The following is a 20,806-nucleotide window of genomic DNA, read 5'->3' on the forward strand; positions in this document are numbered from 1 at the left end:
GCTAGGTGGTCTGGAAAATGTGAACTGTTGGTAGATCTCGAGGACTGGTTTGGCCAGCTCTGATGTAGATAGTTTCAACAAACAAACAAAACAAAAAAACTAGAGAATAGAATATGGAGTCAACCAATGCTTTTAATAGACCTTTCAATTATAACTAGTGAGAAGTTATGGAATAACAAATGGTAATTAAACTTTCAGATTTTTACAAATCAGAGGGAGGATCCCACCTGACAAAACATTTAGGGGTGATTTCAGTTAGCGGCAAGCTGCAGTTAGCAGCTCGCATTGCGCATATATACACCTATTACTGTAGGCAGATTTTGCGTACTTCTGTGTAAGCTACGAGCAGAATCTGCCTCCTACATTTAATGTATGGAAGCCACTGGGACACATTCCGGCAGCTAAATGAATATGCACCTTGGACAGTAATCATTTTATTACACTACATAAAATCTTCCAAATCTTTCCGCAGTGATATAATCAGGTGGCACATTTGCTTTCATGGGTGTAGTATGGTATGCCGGCGGCCGGGCTCCCGGCGACCAGCATACCGGCGCCAGGAGCCCAACCACCGGCATACCGACAGCGTGGCGAGCGCAAATTAGCCCCTTGCGGGCTCGCTGCGGGCAAGGTGGCGCGCCACGCTATTTATTCTCCCTCCAGGGCGGTCGTGGACCCCCACGAGGGAGAATATCTGTCGGTATGCCGGCTGTCAGGATTCCGGCGCCGGTATACTGTGCGCCGGTATCCCGACAGTCGGCAACCTGAAGACCACCCACTTTCACAGCTATGCCTGTGGAAAAAAGTTTGTTTATAAACCCAAAAGGTAAATATATTAAATGTTTCCAAAGAAAGAGTGAAATATTGAAAGCAACGAAAGGCAAAAAAATAATTATTTAGGGTTTTTGTTTTCATCCTTCATTGCTTTCCAGAAACGATACAATCATAACTTATAGCAGTTCTCTATATTTCTTAAAGCACAATGTTGTACTATTCTAAGCCAGCACAGAAATACATTTTTAAAATACTCACTGGCAATCCACAGTAGTGATAAGCTACATGATGCCCTCCTGCCAAATCCATCCAACTTTTGTGACCAACAGCAAAACGCGTTAGAGGAATTTGCTGATTATTCCACAACTCCATTTCCTATTGGGATTTGCTCACTAAGCTGGGAGCTAAGGACAGCTAAAAGAACTCTGTACACCTGAACCGCCAGCTGGGTCTCCATAAGTGAAGACGCGGCCAACCAGCTGACGGCACGAGTCAGACTTGCAGACGTCCACATACAAGCAGCCCCAGCATTTTGAGCTTTTGTGACCAGCAGCCGGAGTCGACGAAAACAGGTGAAAGACGGATATCACCCACCGCCGTGCTCGGTGGAGGAAGATACCAGCGTCTCGCAAAGAGCCAGACTGGTAAGCTGCATACATACACCAACAGAGCAGCATTGGCACTTTGGGACAGTGGCTCAACGCTCATTTTGTTTCTTTACAAGGGACTAAGTCTGGAATCAATGGGAACTAATTGAGTTTTTAAAACCTACTTATATGTGCACATCAGCTTAGTCACATGACTTTTAATATATTGCAACATTGTATGTCTGATTTAAAAGCATTGATGGAATGTATGTACATGAGAATTTTTTATATGTTTAAAAAGTAAAAGAGTTTTTAGGATACTTTTATTTTCAATTGGTATTTTGATAAAGGAATTATTCTAAATAAAACCAAGTGGTTATTTATTACACATTTTTTTTTGTCCATATATGCACCTTGTAACATTGTAGCGTCTTGAGGGGTCGAAAAGTAGCGGTCACAAGAACCCGGCGTCCAAAGGAAGCATCCTGGGAGGTGGAAGTATCAAAGGCATAGAACCTAATGAACGTGTTCACGGAGGACCACGTAGCTGCCTTGCACAATTGTTCAGCGGACGCGCCTCTTGGGCAGGCTGCCCAAGAAGGTCCAACAGATGGAGTAGAATGGGCTTTAGAAGCAGCAGGAGCTGGAAGACCAGCCTGTTCATAGGCTTGTGCAATCACCATTCTAATCCATCTGGCCAAGCTTTGCTTATTTGCAGGCCAGCCACGTTTGTGAAAACCAAAAAGTACAAAAAGGGTATCTGACCTCCTGAGGGAGGCAGTCCTCTCTACGTATATGCGGAGCGCCCGTACCACATCCAAAGACCACTCTTTGGAGGACAAACCAAAAGAGATAAAAGCCAGAACCACAATCTCTTGGTTAAGACGGAAATATGATACCACTTTAGGTAGATAACTGGGGCGAGTTCGAAGAACTGCCCAGTCACGGTGAAAAATCAAAAAGGGTGGACGACAGGACAAAGTGCCTAAGTCCTACACCCTCCAAGCAGAGGCAATAGCAAGCAGAAACACAACCTTAAGCTTAAGGCATTTAAGGTCCACAGACTCAAGAGGTTCAAATGGAGACTCTTGTATGGCATTTAAGACAACAGACAGATCCCATGGAGCCACAGGAGGGACATAGGGAGGCTGAATCCGTAAAACACCCTGCGTGAAAATATGAACATCAGGAATAGATGCAATTTTTCTCCGAAACCACACCGACAAAGCAGATATGTGAACCTTGAGGGAGGCCAGACAAAGGCCTAAAACTAGGCCTTGTTGCAGAAGCGCCAAAAGCCAGGAAGTTCTGAACAAATAGGCATCATAATTCTTAGCCGCTCACCATGTGAAGTAAGAGTTCCAGGCCCTGTAATAAATCCGTGCAGAAGCCGGTTTGCGGGCCTTCAACACAGTTTGAATAACTGCCTTGGAGAATCCTTTGGCCCTCAGGAGTGAAGCTTCAAGAGCCACGCCGTCAAAGCCAGTCTGGCCAGGTCCAGATAGACACAAGGGCCCTGAACGAGGAGGTCTCAGCGCTGAGGAAGTAGAAGAGGACGCTCTATCGATAGACCTTGCAGGTCTGAGAACCAATACCATCTGGGCCACGCTGGAGCGACTAGAAGTAGCATTCCTCTTTCTTACTTGAACTTCCGTGGTACCCTGGGCAGGAGTGACACTGGAGGGAACACGTATGGCACTTGAAAGTTCCATGGAATTGCCATTGCATCCACGAACGCTGCTTGAGGATCCCTTGTTCTTGCTCCGAAGACCGGAACCTTGTGATTGTGTCGAGACGCCATCAGGTCCACATCTGGTAGGCCCCACTTGTCCACTAGGAGTTGAAAGACTTCCGGATAAAGACTCCACTCTCCGGCGTGAACGTCCTGACAACTGAGGAAATCCGCTTCCCAGTTGAGGACTCCAGGAATAAACACTGCCGATATCGCTGGTAGATGGCATTCAGACCAACGGAGGATTTTTGATACTTCCAACATTGCCATGCAGCTTCGAGTGCCGCCTTGATGATTTATGGACGCCACCGTTGTGGCATTGTCTGATTGTACTTGAACAGGCCTGCTCTGTACCAGAGGCTGGACAAGCGTCAACGCATTGAACACTGCCCGCAATTCCAGAATGTTTATCGGGAGGAGAGATTCCTCCCTGGTCCACCAACCCTGGAGAGAGTGTTGCTCCAACACCGTGCCCCAACCCCACAGACTGGTGTCCGTTGTCAGGAGGACCCAGTTGGAGATCCAGAAGGGACGGGCCCTGCTCAACTGTTGGTACTGTAGCTACCAGCTCAGTGACAGACGAACCTCCAAAGTCAAGGAGATCATTTGAGACCTGATCCGATGGGGCAGGCCATCCCACTTGGAAAGGATTAACCTCTGCAGAAGGCGGGAATTAAATTGAGCGTACTCTACCATGTCGAAAGCAGACACCATGAGGCCTAGTACTTGCATCGCCAAGTGTATCGATACTCTTGGGCGAGAGAGGAAGTATCTGATCCTGTCCTGAAGCTTCAGCCCAGGTGCACCATGCTCCGAGCAGGGACCACCGAGGACTTTTTCCAGTTGATGAGCCACCCGTGGGCCTGTAGGAATTGGGAATACGGCAGGATCCTGATTCCCTGACGGCGGAGAAGGGCGATTATCACAGCCATAACCTTGGTGAAGAGCCGAGGGGCTGTGGCCAGTCCAAATGGCAGGGCCTGGAACTGACAATGGAGGTTGCCAATAGCAAACCACAGATATTGTTGATGCGAGACGGCAATAGGTATATGAAGGCAAGCATCCTGCATGTCCAGGGATACCATATAGTCTTTGGGTTCCATGGCCAGTACAATAAAGCACAGAGTTTCCACACGGAATTTGGACACTCTCACAAATTTGTTCAATACTTTGAGGTTGAGTATAGGCCGGAAGGACCCATTTGGACTCGGAACTAGAAACAGAGTCGAAAAGTATCCACTGACTCTCTAGGACAGAGGTACCGGCACCACCACTCCTGTGTCCAGGAGGTATTGCACAACCAAGTGTAGAACTTGCGCTTTCAACGGATCCGAAGGGATAACCGGCGAGCAGAACTGGCGCGGGGGACGTCTCTTAAAAGAGATTGCACATCCGTGAGAGACAACTTCCCGCACCCAGGCGTCCAAAGTGGTCTTTAACAATGCCTGGGCGAATTGCAGAATCGGCCTCCCACCCTGGGGTCCCCCATGGAGAGGCCCACCCAGTCATGCAGCAGGCTTGCCTTCTTTGGAAGCAGGCTGACAGGCGGCCCAGGATTGTTTAGGTTTGGGCTTAGTGGATTTGGAAATACGAGCCTATCTCGGATACACCTGAACCTTTTCCTTCCCTGGAGGTCGAAAGGAACGAAAAAGTGGTACTCTTTGCCTTCAGAGCAGAAGGAAGGATTAGTACTTGGGAGAAACGCAGTCTTAGCAGTTGCCAAGTCAGTCACAACCTTATTCAGATCCTCCCCAAAAAGGATGTCTCCCTTAAAAGGGAGCACCTCAAAGGTCTTTTTGGAGTCTAGGTCCACCTTCCAGGACCTCAACCACAGAATTTGGTGAGCCAGTATAGACTTAGTAGACGCCTTGGCTGCCATTACACCTGCCTCAGAGGCCGCCTCCTGAATATAGTGGGAGGCTGTGGTAATATGAGACAGATATTGTCTGGCAGTATCAGAAATATCCTGAGGCAGCTCATTCTCAACTGCCTGAACTCATAGTTCAATTCCTTTTACGGCCCAGGAGGCTGCTATAGTGGGTTTATGTACAGCACCGGTAAGAGAGTAAATAGGCTTCGGGCATCCCTCCATACGCTTATCCGTCGGTTCCTTCAGTGAGGTGACAGTGGTGACAGGCAGAGTAGATGACACCACAAGATGGGCGACATGAGAGTTCACCGGTGGTGGAGTTTCCCACTTGTTATTCAACTCCGCAGGGATAGGATAACGAGCTAGCATCTTTTTAGACCAGGAAAATTTATTTCCTGGAGACGACAGGGATTCCTGACGTAGGTCAATTAAATGGTCAGAATGTGGTAAGACTACATTAGTAACCTTCTGACGTTTGACCTTAACAGGTTTCTTAGACGCAGTAGTGGGATCAATCTCATCATCAATTTGGAGAATCAGCTTAATAGCCTCCACTAGGTCAGGAACATCAACCTGGGTTGTAGATTTCTCATCCGAAGCCACTGCATCAGTGTCTGACGGATCACTTGTCTAACCAAAGATTGATTTAATTGTTGTAACTGGGTAGACAGAGTGTCCGCCCAGGGCGGATTAACTACACGGATAATATGTGGCTGCAATGGCACATATTGTCCTTGTAGTTAAAACGTGTCACAAGCGAATGCTGCCCAAGGTGGTTTCTGATTGACCACAGGTGCCGCAGACTGACTAGGAGATGTATGGCACCCAGTGCCTGAACCATCAGCTAAAACTTCCCCCTCAGGTAAATCCTTGGTGCCAGCATTGCAGGATGCAGAAGCGCCCGCAGATTTCCTGCCTTTGTGGCAGACATTATAGCGAATGTAGCCTTACAGCGTGACAGTACAATATAGCCAGACAAACACAATACCTGCAAATAACCCCAATTTATGTGACAGTAAATACAGGGCACAAACAGAGGATTAAAGCGGTATGAGGTGACTGAAATACACAGTAAAAAAAAAAACAGTATATACTGTGTATATGTATAGATAGATAGATAGATAGATAGATAGATAGATAGATAGATAGATAGATAGATAGATAGATAGATAGAGAGCGATATGAGACCCTGGCGCATCTAGCCCCCCAGGGGACAGAAAATAGTGATGCAAAACGTGTGATACACTAGAATGATATCAACACGGCAGCTACAGGCACACTCAGTCACAGGTACAATGCAGAAGTTATTACAGATAAACAATACAACTGCACTGGACTAGTAAAACTACATATAGATATGTATGTATATAGATATAACAATGCACAGTAGATACTGGATGTATATCACAGGATACTTGTACTAAATATTCAGGTAGCAGTACACTTGTTCTTAACTAACACTGTCTAAAAAGACATGTAGAATACTTAAGTGCCTGTAAATGCACAGCGCTGATGAGACAGGCGGCTTTACAGAGGAGACAGTGCCCTGCAGTCCCGGAGATCAGCCCAGCTACTTGTGTAAAGATGGCACCAAAATCTGACACGGAGTGAGGGAGAGAGTGAAATGCAGCTCCAGGGCGGGAACACCAGCAGTAGATGGCGCCCGGAGCTGGGAGAGGCGCTACAGGTCAGCACCTTATCCCCTATGCTGGTCCTCACCACCGGGTACTGTGGAGCCTATGTAAAACAGATTTTAGTAAATCCGACCTGTGCTCCCTGCCCTGGTGGATATAGTGGGGTCCCTGTGCAGTACAGTGTCCAAGCCAGCGGCGCGGTCCGTCTCCTGGGACCGCGATTTACCGGCGGGTCCCACCTGGGGGACCCTCTTACCTCCTCCCTGATGTGCAGCCACGCGATCCAGGAGATCGTCAGCGATGGTGTGCCTGAAGACCGGTGCGCCTCTGCTGCAAGTACCCAGGAACCCGGCCACGGGAGTATGCAGCGCTGCTGGGGAGGTGATGGAGCAGCAGCACAGAATGTCAGAATGACATAAACAGTGCTGCGGCCCTTGAAGTCTTCTTAAAAAGCTCTTTTCAGGGCTGCCGAGCGCAGCCCCACCTGTTAGTGACCTGCTCTGAAGGCACCAACTTACAAACTGAGCTTCAGTGCCTCGAGGCGGGGCTATAGAGGAGGTGGTGCAGTGCATCCTGGGAACAGTCAAAGCTTTAGCCTGTTGGTGCCTTGGATTAAGGCCCAACTCTACACCCCGATGTATTCCCTGTGGAATCCCAGTGTACCCCGCTGCAGAAATCTCTATTACAACAAGCTATAGCTTCATTGAAGATTCTAAAATGCTAATTTAACAGGGGCAAAAGACAAGTCACTCAAACAAGGTGTTAATCTGTTTGCCACATCACTTACATTACAACAAAGTATGAATCCACTGTCCACAAAACATCTGTTGCCTAGATGAATGCAAACCTTGGCATCTCACTCTGCACTCTGAGCTGTAAATTTTATTTAAGACAAATCTCACTAATGGTGCCCATACACTTGTGAGATAATCGGTGCTAACCTTCGATTTCGACCGCATCTGTGAGAGAAATCGAAGGATTGAATGCACATTTTAGGTACCTTTCGACGCGATGCGCGGGCACGCCGGTCGAATCTCACGTCTCAAGATAGTATGTGCTGCACTTTATATTTATCGAATAGCAGTACGATCGCATGTGCGATGGGCACCCGCCGTAGTGGATGGAGGCCGCTCCCACTCGGCGGTGGCGTTCCCATCACGTGATTACCATGCGATCTATCGCATGGTAATCACTTTGGCAGTTCAGGTGCGATTTCATCGCACCTGAACTGCCGGTGCAATGTCCCGCGATGTCGCATCGCGGGGCATCGCACAAGTGTATGGGCACCATTATTTGTGGTATATTCAGCTTAGCAGACTCCCAAAGGCTTTATTATAAAGTTGCAAAATTAGACAAAAACTACAAACTGCAAAGCAGGACCAAACTAGGTTTACATTCTGAAATGAACATGCTACATCACAGATTTTCTTGTCCATTAGATTTACTTATTAACAGTTTCTTAAATAGCGCAGCACATTCCGTTGTGCTTTACAATTAGAACAATCCGACTATCCGTAACATTTTCTAAGCAGTGAGTTGCTCAAAAGCCTGAGATTTCTTTTGTGTACACATATACTTTGACATTTGGCGACACTGAATTGCCACCAGTGGTTACACAAAAGATGAAGCCGTTAAGACCGCTTACTAAATATATTCCATGTACCTAGAAAGATCTGTTTAGAACTCAATGTCACTTTACTGCTGCCCCGTACAACCATAAAATATGCACTGCTGAAGAGAAGTTTTTCTAGTATGCCACATTAAGCACTGTAGGTGGCAGCACAATTGCAGCTATTTATCACAGCCAATAGCAGAAAGCAGCACATGAACCACCAATATTCTAGAATCCTACACAATCAAATGCAGAGTGTTACTAGACAGACTGTTCAGAGAAAAATACATTTGTCTTCTCCCTCGGGCCATGTAGCATATCACGAACGCTTTGCTCACTTTCGAATATGCTTTGGATATCCTTGGTGACAAATTGCTAGGGATGGGAATAGAGGTTCTACTCATTTCATTCGCCAGCACTTGCTGGATCATATAGGTTGTATAAATAGACAGCACCAGTCATATGAAAAGCTTTGAAACAAAGATCCACAGTCTAGAAAGCTTTGCAATCAATCCTGCGTTATGGCCCATAAATATCGGAAAGGGGTAACAAAAGTAAAGTGCAGGCATACCCGAGAGAAAAAGGGGGAAAAGGGTTGCAAGAGGTGCTGTGTGTATCTAGACACAAACTGTTCCTACTTAGGACTGCAGAATATAATGCAAATTATTCTGCATTCGTCAAAGATGTAACACCCACTAAAACACAGTCCTGTAAAGAAAACAGATCCCCCTTTACAGCTTTATAAATGATATGATTTATCTACTTTAATCTAAGTAAATGCATACAATCTGCCTTGATAGCATGTGTGTACTGAGAAACTGAATGAAGTCTCAAGACAAGGTAGCTCAATAAGGGTTAAAATCTATTTCTTCTAGATAACTCACATTCAGATCATGACATGAATATCAAACAGGATTATAAAAATGTAAACAAGTGTCTTTTTTTATGACAAAGGACAGAAGAGAAAGAAGAGAACGTACTGACAATAGAAGAATACAATAAAGCAAAAGAAAGAAAGAAAAACTATAAGCTGGTTGAGGAGAGAAAGATTGTACATCTCTTACCAGTAAGGACGGCTTTTGCTGAAGGGTCAGCCAAGTCCAGGGCTGATTTGCCATCGGTGTTTCGGATGCTGGGGTCTGCACCGTGCTGCAGCAGTACTGTACAAGGAAAACAGAAACAACGTCTGATCTCGGGAAAACACAGGTTACTCACAGCAGAGACTTTCCTCGGCATACTGTTACAATGAATATCCATTTCCCTCCCTTTGTCCGTTTATTAGGAACCCTGGCAGCAACAGAGCCTCAAATGAGAGGATAAAAAAAAAACAAGTTGACTAGTCAAGGTATGCGAAGAGCACGTGACTCTGCATCACAAACAGAAATCTGGTAATCTAGCGATAGAGTTTCTCTCATCCCTCCCCCTGTTTCTTATAAGCAAGTGTAACCGAGAAGCAGCAAGCACACTGGCTCATGTTGACACACAGGCTGCATGTGGCATCTGATGCCGGTTCAATCGACATGACTCATTTTCTGGCACTCATGCCTGCTATCTTTAACTTGCAAATAATGCTCAAACATTCTGGCTAAACTACCAGAAAATCCTTACAGGCAATCCAAACATGGAGAAAATAGGTACAGTACACTCTCTGTTCTCAGCACATCTTGCCTATTACTTTCTTGTAAAACATTTTATAACACGGTTATTGGATACAAAATGATGACATCTCTGAAATCACAGATATGCTTTATACAGATACACAGAGCAAGGCATGTATGTTTCCGTAAAAGCGTCCTAAGCACAAAGGAAGTATTAAAATGTTTTTAGTTGTAATAACATAGAAGAAAAAATAAACAGAAACAAAAGTAAATAAAAACAGATTACATGGTATTATCAAACAGCACAACAGCGATAAAATGCTTTCGAAGAAGCAGTTTACTGCAACAGAATTTTGATATTTAAAGACTGCCCTAAAGAATAAAATGTTGCAGAAAGGCGGTATATAAAATTAGATACAAGCAAATCAAAGAGTTTGCCACATGTCTTACCAATGTGTTACCATAAGAGTTAATGTTAATCATTAGGGTAAATTTACTAAGGTGGGAGGTTTTTGTTTTTTAGAACTGGTGATGTTGCTCATAGCAACCAATCAGATTCCACTTAACATTTATCTAGATGCATGTAGAAGATAATAGATGGAATCTGATTGATTGCTATGAGCAACATCACCAGTTCTAAAAAAAAAACTCCCACCTTAGTAAATCTACTCCATTGTATCTAGTCACCTGTGACTGCATAAGGACAGGATCATGAGCAAGGCAGCGTTAGAAACCATGTACATAATATGTGTTTGAGCCGATCTTTTCCAGGCAGAAAATTACAGTGTTATGATCCTCCCACAGAGAGACTCAGCAATGAATGGGAAAAGTTGCATTCAGCATTGTGATAACAAACACTCTGGAGCTGTTCTTCCATGAGAGACTGCATTTACATTTATTGCTGCATTTCACTAAAGGAGCTTTAGAAAAACATTGTGTTCTAGACAGTGTCACTGCATCTGAAATGAGATCACAGTTACTCATGTGATAGCCAGGGGTTAAAGTGAGCCGGAACTGCGTTCCTTCAGTTCCTCTTGGAGATGGAACGCAGTTCCGCCTCCTCCGGCTCACCTCACCCGATGTGTTCCGGCGCCGCAGGGAGATGCTGGGCGCCCGCTGAGATTGTGTTACCAGCTGCGCCCGGTTCTCCCTGCACAGCGGAAGCTGGCGGCAGGAGCTCACTACTGCGTTCTAACACCTCTCTAGGACCACTTTAAGCACTGGTGATAACAATGGAGCAGAGGACACTTGATCGACCCAAATGCATTCACTTTTATTCAGTAGTGCACACGCACTTTAACACCAACAACAATAGTTATTCCACTTTGTGTTTAAAAATAATCCCCGCCATTTTGGACAGTAAACTCATTTGGGCAAAACCATCTTTCCCTTCGGATTCAAGTAATGTATAATCTTTATTTGTGTTTGGATCCCTCTATGTACAGTAAAGTATAATTAATTTAAACAGAGAAGGCAACACAAATGACCTCAATGGTAAGAGGACATTGATACCAATGGATTCAAAATTCATATCCGTTTTACATGATTCCACTAGCGTTAAACATTAGGAAGACAAATGCGATTTGACACAGGATCAGGTCAGCATACCGGCTGCCAGGATGCCAACAATCGGAATACCAATGCCGGAATCCAGACACTGGTCAGAAGATGCTCACAATGCCGGTGCTAAAATCCTGACTGTCGACATCCCGATCGTAAGAATTCCAGGGAGGAATAGGATTAGGCTTTAAGGGGTGTGGAGGGTTTGGGGGGGGGGGGGGGTGTCAAGTTCAGGCACTAGAAGGGGGAGGGGTGGTGTTAGGCCGCTGGGGGCTAGGAGGGTTAGGGTTGGGCACTAAGAGGGTACAATTACGGTTAGGCTACAGATGGGAGGGTTAGGGTTGAGTACTAATGGGGCAGGGTTAGGGTTGGCTGCTGGTAGGAAGGGTTAGGGTTGGGGGGGTTAGCATACGTATATAAAATGGTGCTGGTATCCTGACTATCGGGATGCCACTGTTGGTCTTCCAACTGGTGCCATCCCAAACACCAGGATCTCAATACCATTTCTTTGATACAGTGGGACTAGTATTAGTGCCTTGAGCCCTACTGAAGAAAAAGCGCTATATAAATAAACGTATTATACTACTCTGCACGCTAGGCGGTTTTAGCAAGCACTTTTACAATTTCCCTGCTAAAACAGCCTGTCGTTGCTGATCTGCATGGCATCTATTCACATTAAGGGGAGAGGTTGGGGGAAGCCCAGCACGCACACCCCCATTAGTGATGTCGATGGCCGGGCACGCCCCCCTTTGTGATGCTAACAGGGGCTGCACTGGCCCTCCAATAGTGACACGGACGGTGCCGCACCCCTCTCCCTGGTCAGCTGCATCACCTTTTTGAGTGTGCACATGCTGCCCCAGCACCCTTCCCGCTTCCTAGCGGGAACACTAATTATACTCCCAGCTAGGCATCTACTCTCTGCAAGAAGTAGCCCCAGGGAAGCCAAGAGCATACTGACTATTTAGTCTACATGTCAAGTGACCAGATATTATCCAATTTGACCATTCAAGTATGGGCAATTAGAACAGAGCCTGTAACTTAAATATACGTTATGGTAAGAAATTACCGTTAATAACGGTATTTCTCCTAAGTCTACAGGTTCCACGGGATAACAATGGGATATGATGGAGCGACAGCGGATTGGCACCAAACGATCACAAGCTTTCAGGCCTCCCAGGATGCAACGGGCCTGTCCATATATCCCCGCCCACTGGCTGAGGCAAATCAGTTGGATTCCAAAGCATCTAGGCAGGAGCATCATGTAGAGCCCTAATCAGGCGAGAAGAACACACATGCACACCCTTTCGTGCAAGACGGAAGAGGTTAGTGAGTAGCAAGCGCCTCAAATCAGGTGCGTCAGGGTGGGATCCCTGTGGACTTACGAGAAATACCGTTATCAACGGTAAGTTCTTACCATAACGTATATTTTTCCGGCAGGGTCAACAGGTTATCCACAGGATAACAATGGGATTTCCCAAAGCAATTTTAGTGGTGGGGACGCTCCTGATTAGACAGGAGAACCTTACGTCCGAATTCAGCGTCATGAGAGGAAAAAGTATCCAAGCATAATGTCTAATTAATGTGTTAATGGAAGACTATGTTGCTGCCTTACAAATCTGTTCTGCTGAAGCACCATGTTGTGCTGCCTATGAAGGACCTACCTTACGAGTAGAGTGAACAGAGACATTAGCCGGAACAGGGAGATCTGCTTGAGAGTATGCTTCTGAAATGGTCATTCGAAGCCCTCTAGCCAGCGTCTATTTAGTAGCAGGCCATCCTCTCTTGTGAATTCCGTAGAAAATGGAGAGAATCTGTCTTTCTGATGGCACTTCTGCGATCCACGTAGATCCTTAATGCTCGGACTACGTCCCGCGACACATCTCCCACAGAAAGTCCCAATACCTGAAAAGCCGGGACTACATTTTCTTCATTAAGGTGGAATTTAGACACCACCTTAGGAAGATACCCTGACCTAGTTCTGAGAACTGCTTTATCTGGATAAAAATAACAGAAAAGAAGAACAACATGACAGAGCTCCTAAATCTGACACTCTTCTAGCTGATGCCATAGTCAGTAGAAAGAGAACTTTAGCTGTCAACCATTTAAGATCCACTTTATTAAGTGGTTCAAACGGAGCAACTTGAAGGGCTTTGAGGACTAGACTTAAGTCCCAAGGCACTGCAGGAGGAATAAAAGGAGGTTGAATGCGCAGCATTCCCTGGAAAAAGTACGCACATCCTGTAAATTGGCAATTTTCTTTTGGAACCCTATAGTTAATGCTGATACTTGTACTCTCAAGGAAGCCACCTTCAAACCCTTATCCATTCCCGCCTGAAGGAAATCTAAGACCCTGGAAACTTGGAAAGATTTCAGGGTCCATATTTCTTTTACTGCACCATGAATTCGGTGATAAATGCAAGCTAAGGAGGGTTTCCTTGCTCTGAGCATTGTTTGAATGTACCTGTAGCGAGAAGCCTCTCGACTTCAGGATAGAGGTTTCAAGAGCCACGCAGTCAGCGATAGTCGATCCAGATGCCTGTGATAACAAGGACCCTGCATTAGTAGATCTGGATGTTGAGGGAGCAGATGTGGAGCATCCATCGACATTCTCTGCAGTACCAATGCCTTCTGGGCCAAGCCAGAGCTATTAGAATCACCCTTTGCTTCTTTTATCTTCCTCACCACCCTGGTAGCAGGATGATCAGAGGAAATAGATACGCCAGATGAAACGTCTATTTTACTGACAAGGCGTCCACAAAGATCGCTCTGGGATCCTTTGTTCTTGCCCCGTATGCAGGCACTTTGTTGTTCAGACGGGACGCCATGAGATCCATCTCTGGCAAACCCCACTTGTCTACCAGAGTCTGAAAGACTACCGTGTGTAGAGCTCATTCGCTTGCTTGAATGGCGTGTCAACTGAGAAAATCCACTTCCCAGTTTAGGACTCCTGGAACGCAAGAGCTGCGGACAATGCTGGAAGATGGAGTTCCGCCCACTTTAATATGTGACTTGCCTCCTTCATTGCTGTTTGGCTGCGCGTTCCTCCCTGATGGTTGAGGTACGCCCCTGCCGTTAAATTGACAGAGCGGATCTGGACTGGTCTTCCTTGAAGAGTGTCCTGTGCCTGAATCAGTGCCATGTATATGGCCCGAAGTTCTAACAGATTTAATGGCTGGTAACTTTCTTCTGTGTTCCATTGTCCCTGGAACCATAATCTTCTGGACACTGCTCCCCAGCCCTGAAGACTGGCATCTGTTGTCAGGATCTCCCAATCCGATATCCAAAAGGTTCTCCCTTTGTCTAGATGGGATGTCTATAGCCACCAGGCTGATGACTTTCTTACCTTGTGTGAAAGTACCATAGTCTGTTTCTTTATTGTCTGATGTATTCCATTCGGCCAGAATCAGAAGTTGCCAAGGTCTTGAGTGAAATTGTGCATACTCCACCATGTTGAATGTTGACACCATCAAACCCATCAGTCGCATAGCTGCGTGGATTGATATCGTTTGACTGTGTACTCCTGAGTACTTGACTGTACCTTGGATATCTTGTTCCAAGGTAATCCATTTTCTACAGACTTGAATTCAGTACAGCCCCACAGTGAGTCATCCGTTGTGACGGAACCAGAGATGACTTTGCCCAATTTATGAACCACCCGTTCCTCTGCAGACAAGTCATTGTCTGTTGGAGATGGCACAAAAGCCTTTCCTGTAATTGTGCCAGGATAAAAAAAAAAGCTGGTCGAGGTATGGCAATTTTTTTATCCCCTTCTTGCGAAGATTACCTGCCACAATCATCAGAATTTGGGTAAATACTCTGGAGGCTGTGGTTAACTCAAAAGGTAAGGTCTGGAACTGAAAATGTTGCTGGAGGATGGTGAACCTTGAGATAACACTGATGGAACAGTGCTATAGGAACCTGTAGGTAAGCATCCTGACTACCCAGGGATACCATGTAATTCCCTGGCTCCATGCCAAAACTATGGAGCGCAACGTCTCCATGTGAACCGTGGTACCCAAACTTATCTGTTAAGGATTTTGAGATTGGGGTGAAAGGATCCTTCTGAACCCAAACCCGGTTGGAGTAAAAAACCCTGTCCCTATTGTGCAGGGGTTATTGGAATGACTATTCCTGACAAAAACAATTTCTGAACTGCTTCTTGCAAACCCCTGTCCTTCGCCTCTACCCGAGACGGACTGGAACAGAAGAACCTTTGAGGAGGATATTTCTTGAAGAGAAACATAACCTAGAGATACCGCTTCTTGCACCCAGACATTTGTTTGTAGACTGTTACCAGATATGTGCAAACTGAAGAAGTTGGCCCCCTATCCTGGGATCCCCCAGAAGGAGGTCCGCACCATCATGCTGATGGCTTATTCTCTGGTTTGGAAGCTGGCCCTCTGGTTGCCTTTGCTTCTTTGCCTTACCAAATTTATTGTATTGGGGCTGTTACGTTCCTTTATGACCGACAAGGCCGAAAACCGGACCCCTAGGTTTTGGGGTTATATGTGGAAGGAAACATGACCGTCTTGCTATCTGATTTTGACTCCAGAATTACTGTTAACTCCTTACCAAACAGAAACTTCCAGCCAAAAGGCAAAGTTTCCAGAACCTTCCTTGATTCTGAATCAGCTTTTCATGTATGTAAGCAAAACTGCTCTGCTAGCAGCTATTATTACATAGTTACATAGTCAGTGAGGTTTAAAAGAGGCAAAATGCCCATCGGGTTCAACCTGTATTCTACGTTAATCTGTTTATATTATAATGTGCATGCTGAAGTAATGGTTTAGTACAGATTTATAGCACTGATTCCTACCACCCCCAGATAATTTTAATGTCAATATGCTAAAAGCTAAAGCCCTGGATACGTTTTCCTGTTATAAATTTGTCCAATCAGTTTTTAAATGCATTTACAAAGTCTACCATTATTACCTTCTCCGGCAGGCAGTGAGCTCCAAATCTTTATTCCCCTTACGGAGAAGAACCCTTTCCTACGTTGTGTACGGAATATTCTCTCTTCTAGCCTCAGTGAGTGCCCACGCGTCCTATACAGAGTTCTTTTAATAAACAAATCCACTGTTAACTCCTTGTAATGACCTTTTACATATTTGAAGATATTAATAATGTCTCCTCTTAGTCTCCTCTTTTCTAGTGTATACTCTCCTCTTTTCTAATGTAACTTGTTATTGATGATGACCTAGAACATTAGTGTCCATATGAGCTATATAGGATTATTGCTCCCTTGCAGGCGTTGAAAACCCGTCTTCCAGTACCTCAGCACAGTGTACCTACAGCACCTGGTATTCCAAGGTGGTCTCCCATCCAAGAACTAACCAGGCCCAACACTGCTTAGCTTCCAAGATCTAGTGAGATTGGGCCTATCCAGAGTGGTGTGGCTGTAGATTGCAAGGTGAAGTAATGGCTGGCCTTATGACTGCCCCAGACAGAGACACTATGGTTTTCAGAAAACCATCCCTCTTTTGACGTTGACGGCAAAGGCCATATATATTTTCGCACTATCAAATGATATGCATATCCCTTTAGGAGGCATTTCCCATTTTTAAACAGTCTCCAGCTGGAAAAGGATATTTCGAATCCTATTTACTGGGAACCTATATTCTTTACTGGGTATAGCCCAAACCATTTAAATGATTTTCATAAGCTGCTGGGGTCCCCCCATGAGGAGGCCCTATTTTTCTGGGACGTTTAAACATAGGTACCTTGTTTTTAACACAGGCTCTGCTGAATCCTCAAAGAACAAAAAAGCCTTTACTGCTCTCATTAATCCAGCTATATTCACTGAGCTGATACCTTTTACCTGTACTTTGTATGCCGAAGAAGAGTATATAGAGCTTTCAACGTCTGATGAATCATCCTGTGTAGCCTGTGCAGTTGATGATTTATTTACACTCAGTTTCTCAGCTTGTTGTCTTGGAGAAGCTGTTGGGTATACCGTAAGTAGAGAGCTGCCTGTATGGGTTAATAATGAACCCTATTCCCGGTATCGAAGCTGTAGGAATTAACCTTTCAGCTATACTGGACAAGGTCTGTGCAAACATCACCCAAAGGGGATTTATCTGTACTTGACGTAGATCAGGGATCTGCCTTGTATTATGCGGACAAGCAAACTATTTTACACATAACCCATCCTGTTCCAGATCAGAGAGGATAATACATTTTTTGCAAGACAACATGATATGAGTGTTGGTGTTAATGTAAATGTACTCTCATCACCTTTGCCGCTCTTAGACATGATAAATAAATCAGCACTTTCAGTGTACTACACAATTTGTGACTGTAACCACTTTATCGTACTAAAGTGATATCAATCTGACCCTTACCCATGCACCAGCATTGAGAATCAGAAGACCAACTGACAAACATATATTAAAGTCAGCAATCACACTAGCAGTCAGTCACGTTATATATTAGTCATATGAGCACATAATCAACTACAAACACATTTTAAAGTATGTAGGAGTACATATTACTGAATTCTGTTTTATACAGATCTTAACGTATTCAGACGCCTTGCAAAGAAAACCACAGTAATATACACAAACTCATATGCAATAGGCACTTAAACTTAACTATTCATACTGACAAAAGTAGATAGAAATTTAGTGCTGTATAACCTATACTCTGTAGAGTGGGATACAAGGAGACTCACCTCACTTCCAAGATTGATCAATATGTTAGCGAACGCTGAGTGGATGGATCCAGACGCTACTAGTGTACACTGTCGCTCCGGGAACTTTAAGTGAACACAGACGCACTGTGCATACAGACGCACCGGCCATACAGACGCCTGTATTGCGACAGTGTCTCCTCGCGGTAGCACTTAGTGAACACAGACGCAGCAGCCTATGCTGCGACCAAGACCCCTCGTGGTTGCGTCTGAGACGGAAGTGAGGCAACAGTTCATGGCGGGAGACTTGCGGAAACTGGTCATGAACTGGGGGGAGGGACGACCAGGAGAGCATCTAACTACCCACCGCTGACATTAACCCTAGGGATCGCAGCCTCATACTATTCCTGGTGTCTTATGATCCCTAAGGCCTAGCGCTGGAGCACCCGTGGTGGCGGCGCGTCAGCTACTGTTTGGTAGTCTTCTTCCAATACAGTGCGGCTGTGTCCGTATTCCCCGACTAAGGGGGTACCGATGCCTTACCTTCTACCCGTGCTCCGGCCAAAGCCTGGTAACGTCTACTGGACCTACTAGTATATCCAACACAGACGCCCGCCAATACAGCACTGTACACATGGGTAAGCGCTGTTGCGACCCAGCGGAGAGTTGTTGAAGAGACTCTTTCCAATATGCGTATAAGACGCTGTTAAGAAAGATTGCTCAAAAACATAGTAAGACTATAAAAATAAAATAAGAAAGCTTAGGGCTGCCATAGAACAGCAGCCCTCTGACCATGGTCCGGCTCCTGCCGCACCAAACAAAAAACTGATTTGCCTGAGACAGTGGGCGGGGATATATGGACGGGCCCGTTGCATCCTGGGAGGCCTGAAAGCTTGTGATAGTTTGGTGCCAATCCGCTGTCGCTCCATCATATCCCATTGTTATCCTGTGGATAATCTGTGGACCCTGCCGGAGAAAACTAAATTACTAACTACATTATGTTTGGTTAGCATAGGATTTCCTAAACCGTTCTAGATAGTTACCATCACTCTGAGTCTCAGATGTTTTACCTATAGTGTAGTAAAGGAGCTGGCATACGGAATTCTTTACAATCTAAAAATAAAGACTAATTTGCTGAACACAAAAGCTGCATTAGGACTATTTATAAACACTGAGGTTAGCAATGGAATGACGCCAGACATTGTCACTGACCTACCAATGACATCTGCTTGCTTGCCTTATCGATTTTATACTGTATACGGAAAAACAAAAATCTACAAAATTCAAGAGAACAGACACATAGGGACAATGGTAAGAGTGTTCAAAAGTTTCTGTAGATAAGGTTTCTTACGTAGAGTAGGATTTATTTCCGGTTGACGCTGGTATTTTACCTAGCATTTACAAGTTCTTAGAAAGGAGTTTATACATTTTTATTTTATTTAAAATATTAAGCAGAACTAGAGAAATTTAAACTTGGAAAAGATGTAACTAAAAACTTTTTATAAACTCTTAAATGTTAAAATTGATTATTCTTTACATGCAGGAAAGGCCGTCATGTACGGGTTCATGCAGGTGCTTTGACCTTGTCAACATTTTGTACTGTCTACCTTATCCATGTTGACCTTTTGACCCTGTTGACCTAATGTCTGTCTAACGTGGTGTCTAGCTATTGGCTGTCTAACTAGACACTGTCTATCTATCATCCCACACACGATATATTGCAAAATGTTTGACATTAAAATCTAGTTCTTTTGACCAGTAACAATTAACTAAATATAGTTACATTTATAAATCACACCCAGTTTGAATATGTACTTTTATCCACAGCAGCATAATGATAGTAAAAGGTGAGCATGTTACTAATATATGAGGAAAAGCAATATGGAAACATAGCTGCACATTATAGCGAGATAGAAGTGGTTTCCCCAATGATATGCAACATATTAAAAAAAAAGAATTTCGATTTCTAGGGTACAAAAGGCTATGCACAGAACATTAGCAAAATTAATGTAAATTAATACATTTAAAAAAAAACAAAAAAACAAGAGACTAGCAAATGAATAAAATAAGTTAAAATATCAAATTGTATGTAAAAAGATACTTTTTAGATGTCGGCTGACAGAAAAAAAAAAAGTAAAAAAGAAAATTTGTCAATTTTGTAAAGATTTTCAAATCAATAAAATACCCCAAAAATTTCACATATGGCAAAATAATTTGGACATGAAAATAGAACTTTTTTTAAAGTAAAAATAGTAAATAAACAGGGTTAATAGAATGCGCATCTGTTGCTGAATATAAAAGAGTACAGTCCCAGCAAGCTCATTTACATTTATTACTAACATAAACCTAATACAGTAACTAAGAACAGTTAAAACTGCAATGCACAAAACTAAGCAAAGATTAATGGGCCCTACACAGCGCGATGTGCCACCGTAGTGCCTGACGGCTGATACGGCCGACCCGGCGGGGGAAGTGAAGTTTCTTTACTCCCCCCGTCACCTGGCCCCATAGCCCTGCATGCTAATTTGGACGAGATTGTCCATATTGGCTTACATGCATATACGAGCCGGCACCAACGATGAACAAGCGCAGGGCCACGCATCGTTCATCGTTGGTGCCTACACACTGAAAGATATGAACGATATCTCATTAGTGAATGAGATAATTCATAACTTTCAGTGTTATCGCTTAGTGTGTAGGGCCCATAAGATACACCAGGGTGAGTTCCTTTTCGACACAGACCAATAATATACAGTTCCTAATTTATGGTTAATTACTATGAAGAGTAAGAACAGAGGCCTCAGTACCAAC

The 20,806-nt window shown here is 44.5% G+C and overlaps 1 protein-coding gene and 1 pseudogene across 4 annotated transcripts in view; both read right to left on the bottom strand.

Moving 5' to 3' along the window:
- LOC134914279 (poly [ADP-ribose] polymerase tankyrase-1) overlaps positions 1 to 20,806 on the bottom strand; it is a 571,272-nt gene that overhangs the window by 418,571 nt on the left and 131,895 nt on the right. For all 4 annotated transcript variants that reach the window (XM_063920036.1, XM_063920037.1, XM_063920035.1 and 1 more), the window contains exon 3: positions 9,274 to 9,369. In XM_063920036.1, coding sequence (XP_063776106.1) covers positions 9,274 to 9,369 — 96 coding nt within the window. The remainder of the gene's footprint in view (positions 1 to 9,273; positions 9,370 to 20,806) is intronic.
- Positions 16,653 to 16,771, bottom strand: LOC134958038 (5S ribosomal RNA; annotated as a pseudogene).

The sequence above is a fragment of the Pseudophryne corroboree genome, chromosome 1, assembly GCF_028390025.1.
Source record: "Pseudophryne corroboree isolate aPseCor3 chromosome 1, aPseCor3.hap2, whole genome shotgun sequence".
Taxonomy (NCBI): Eukaryota; Metazoa; Chordata; class Amphibia; order Anura; family Myobatrachidae; genus Pseudophryne; species Pseudophryne corroboree.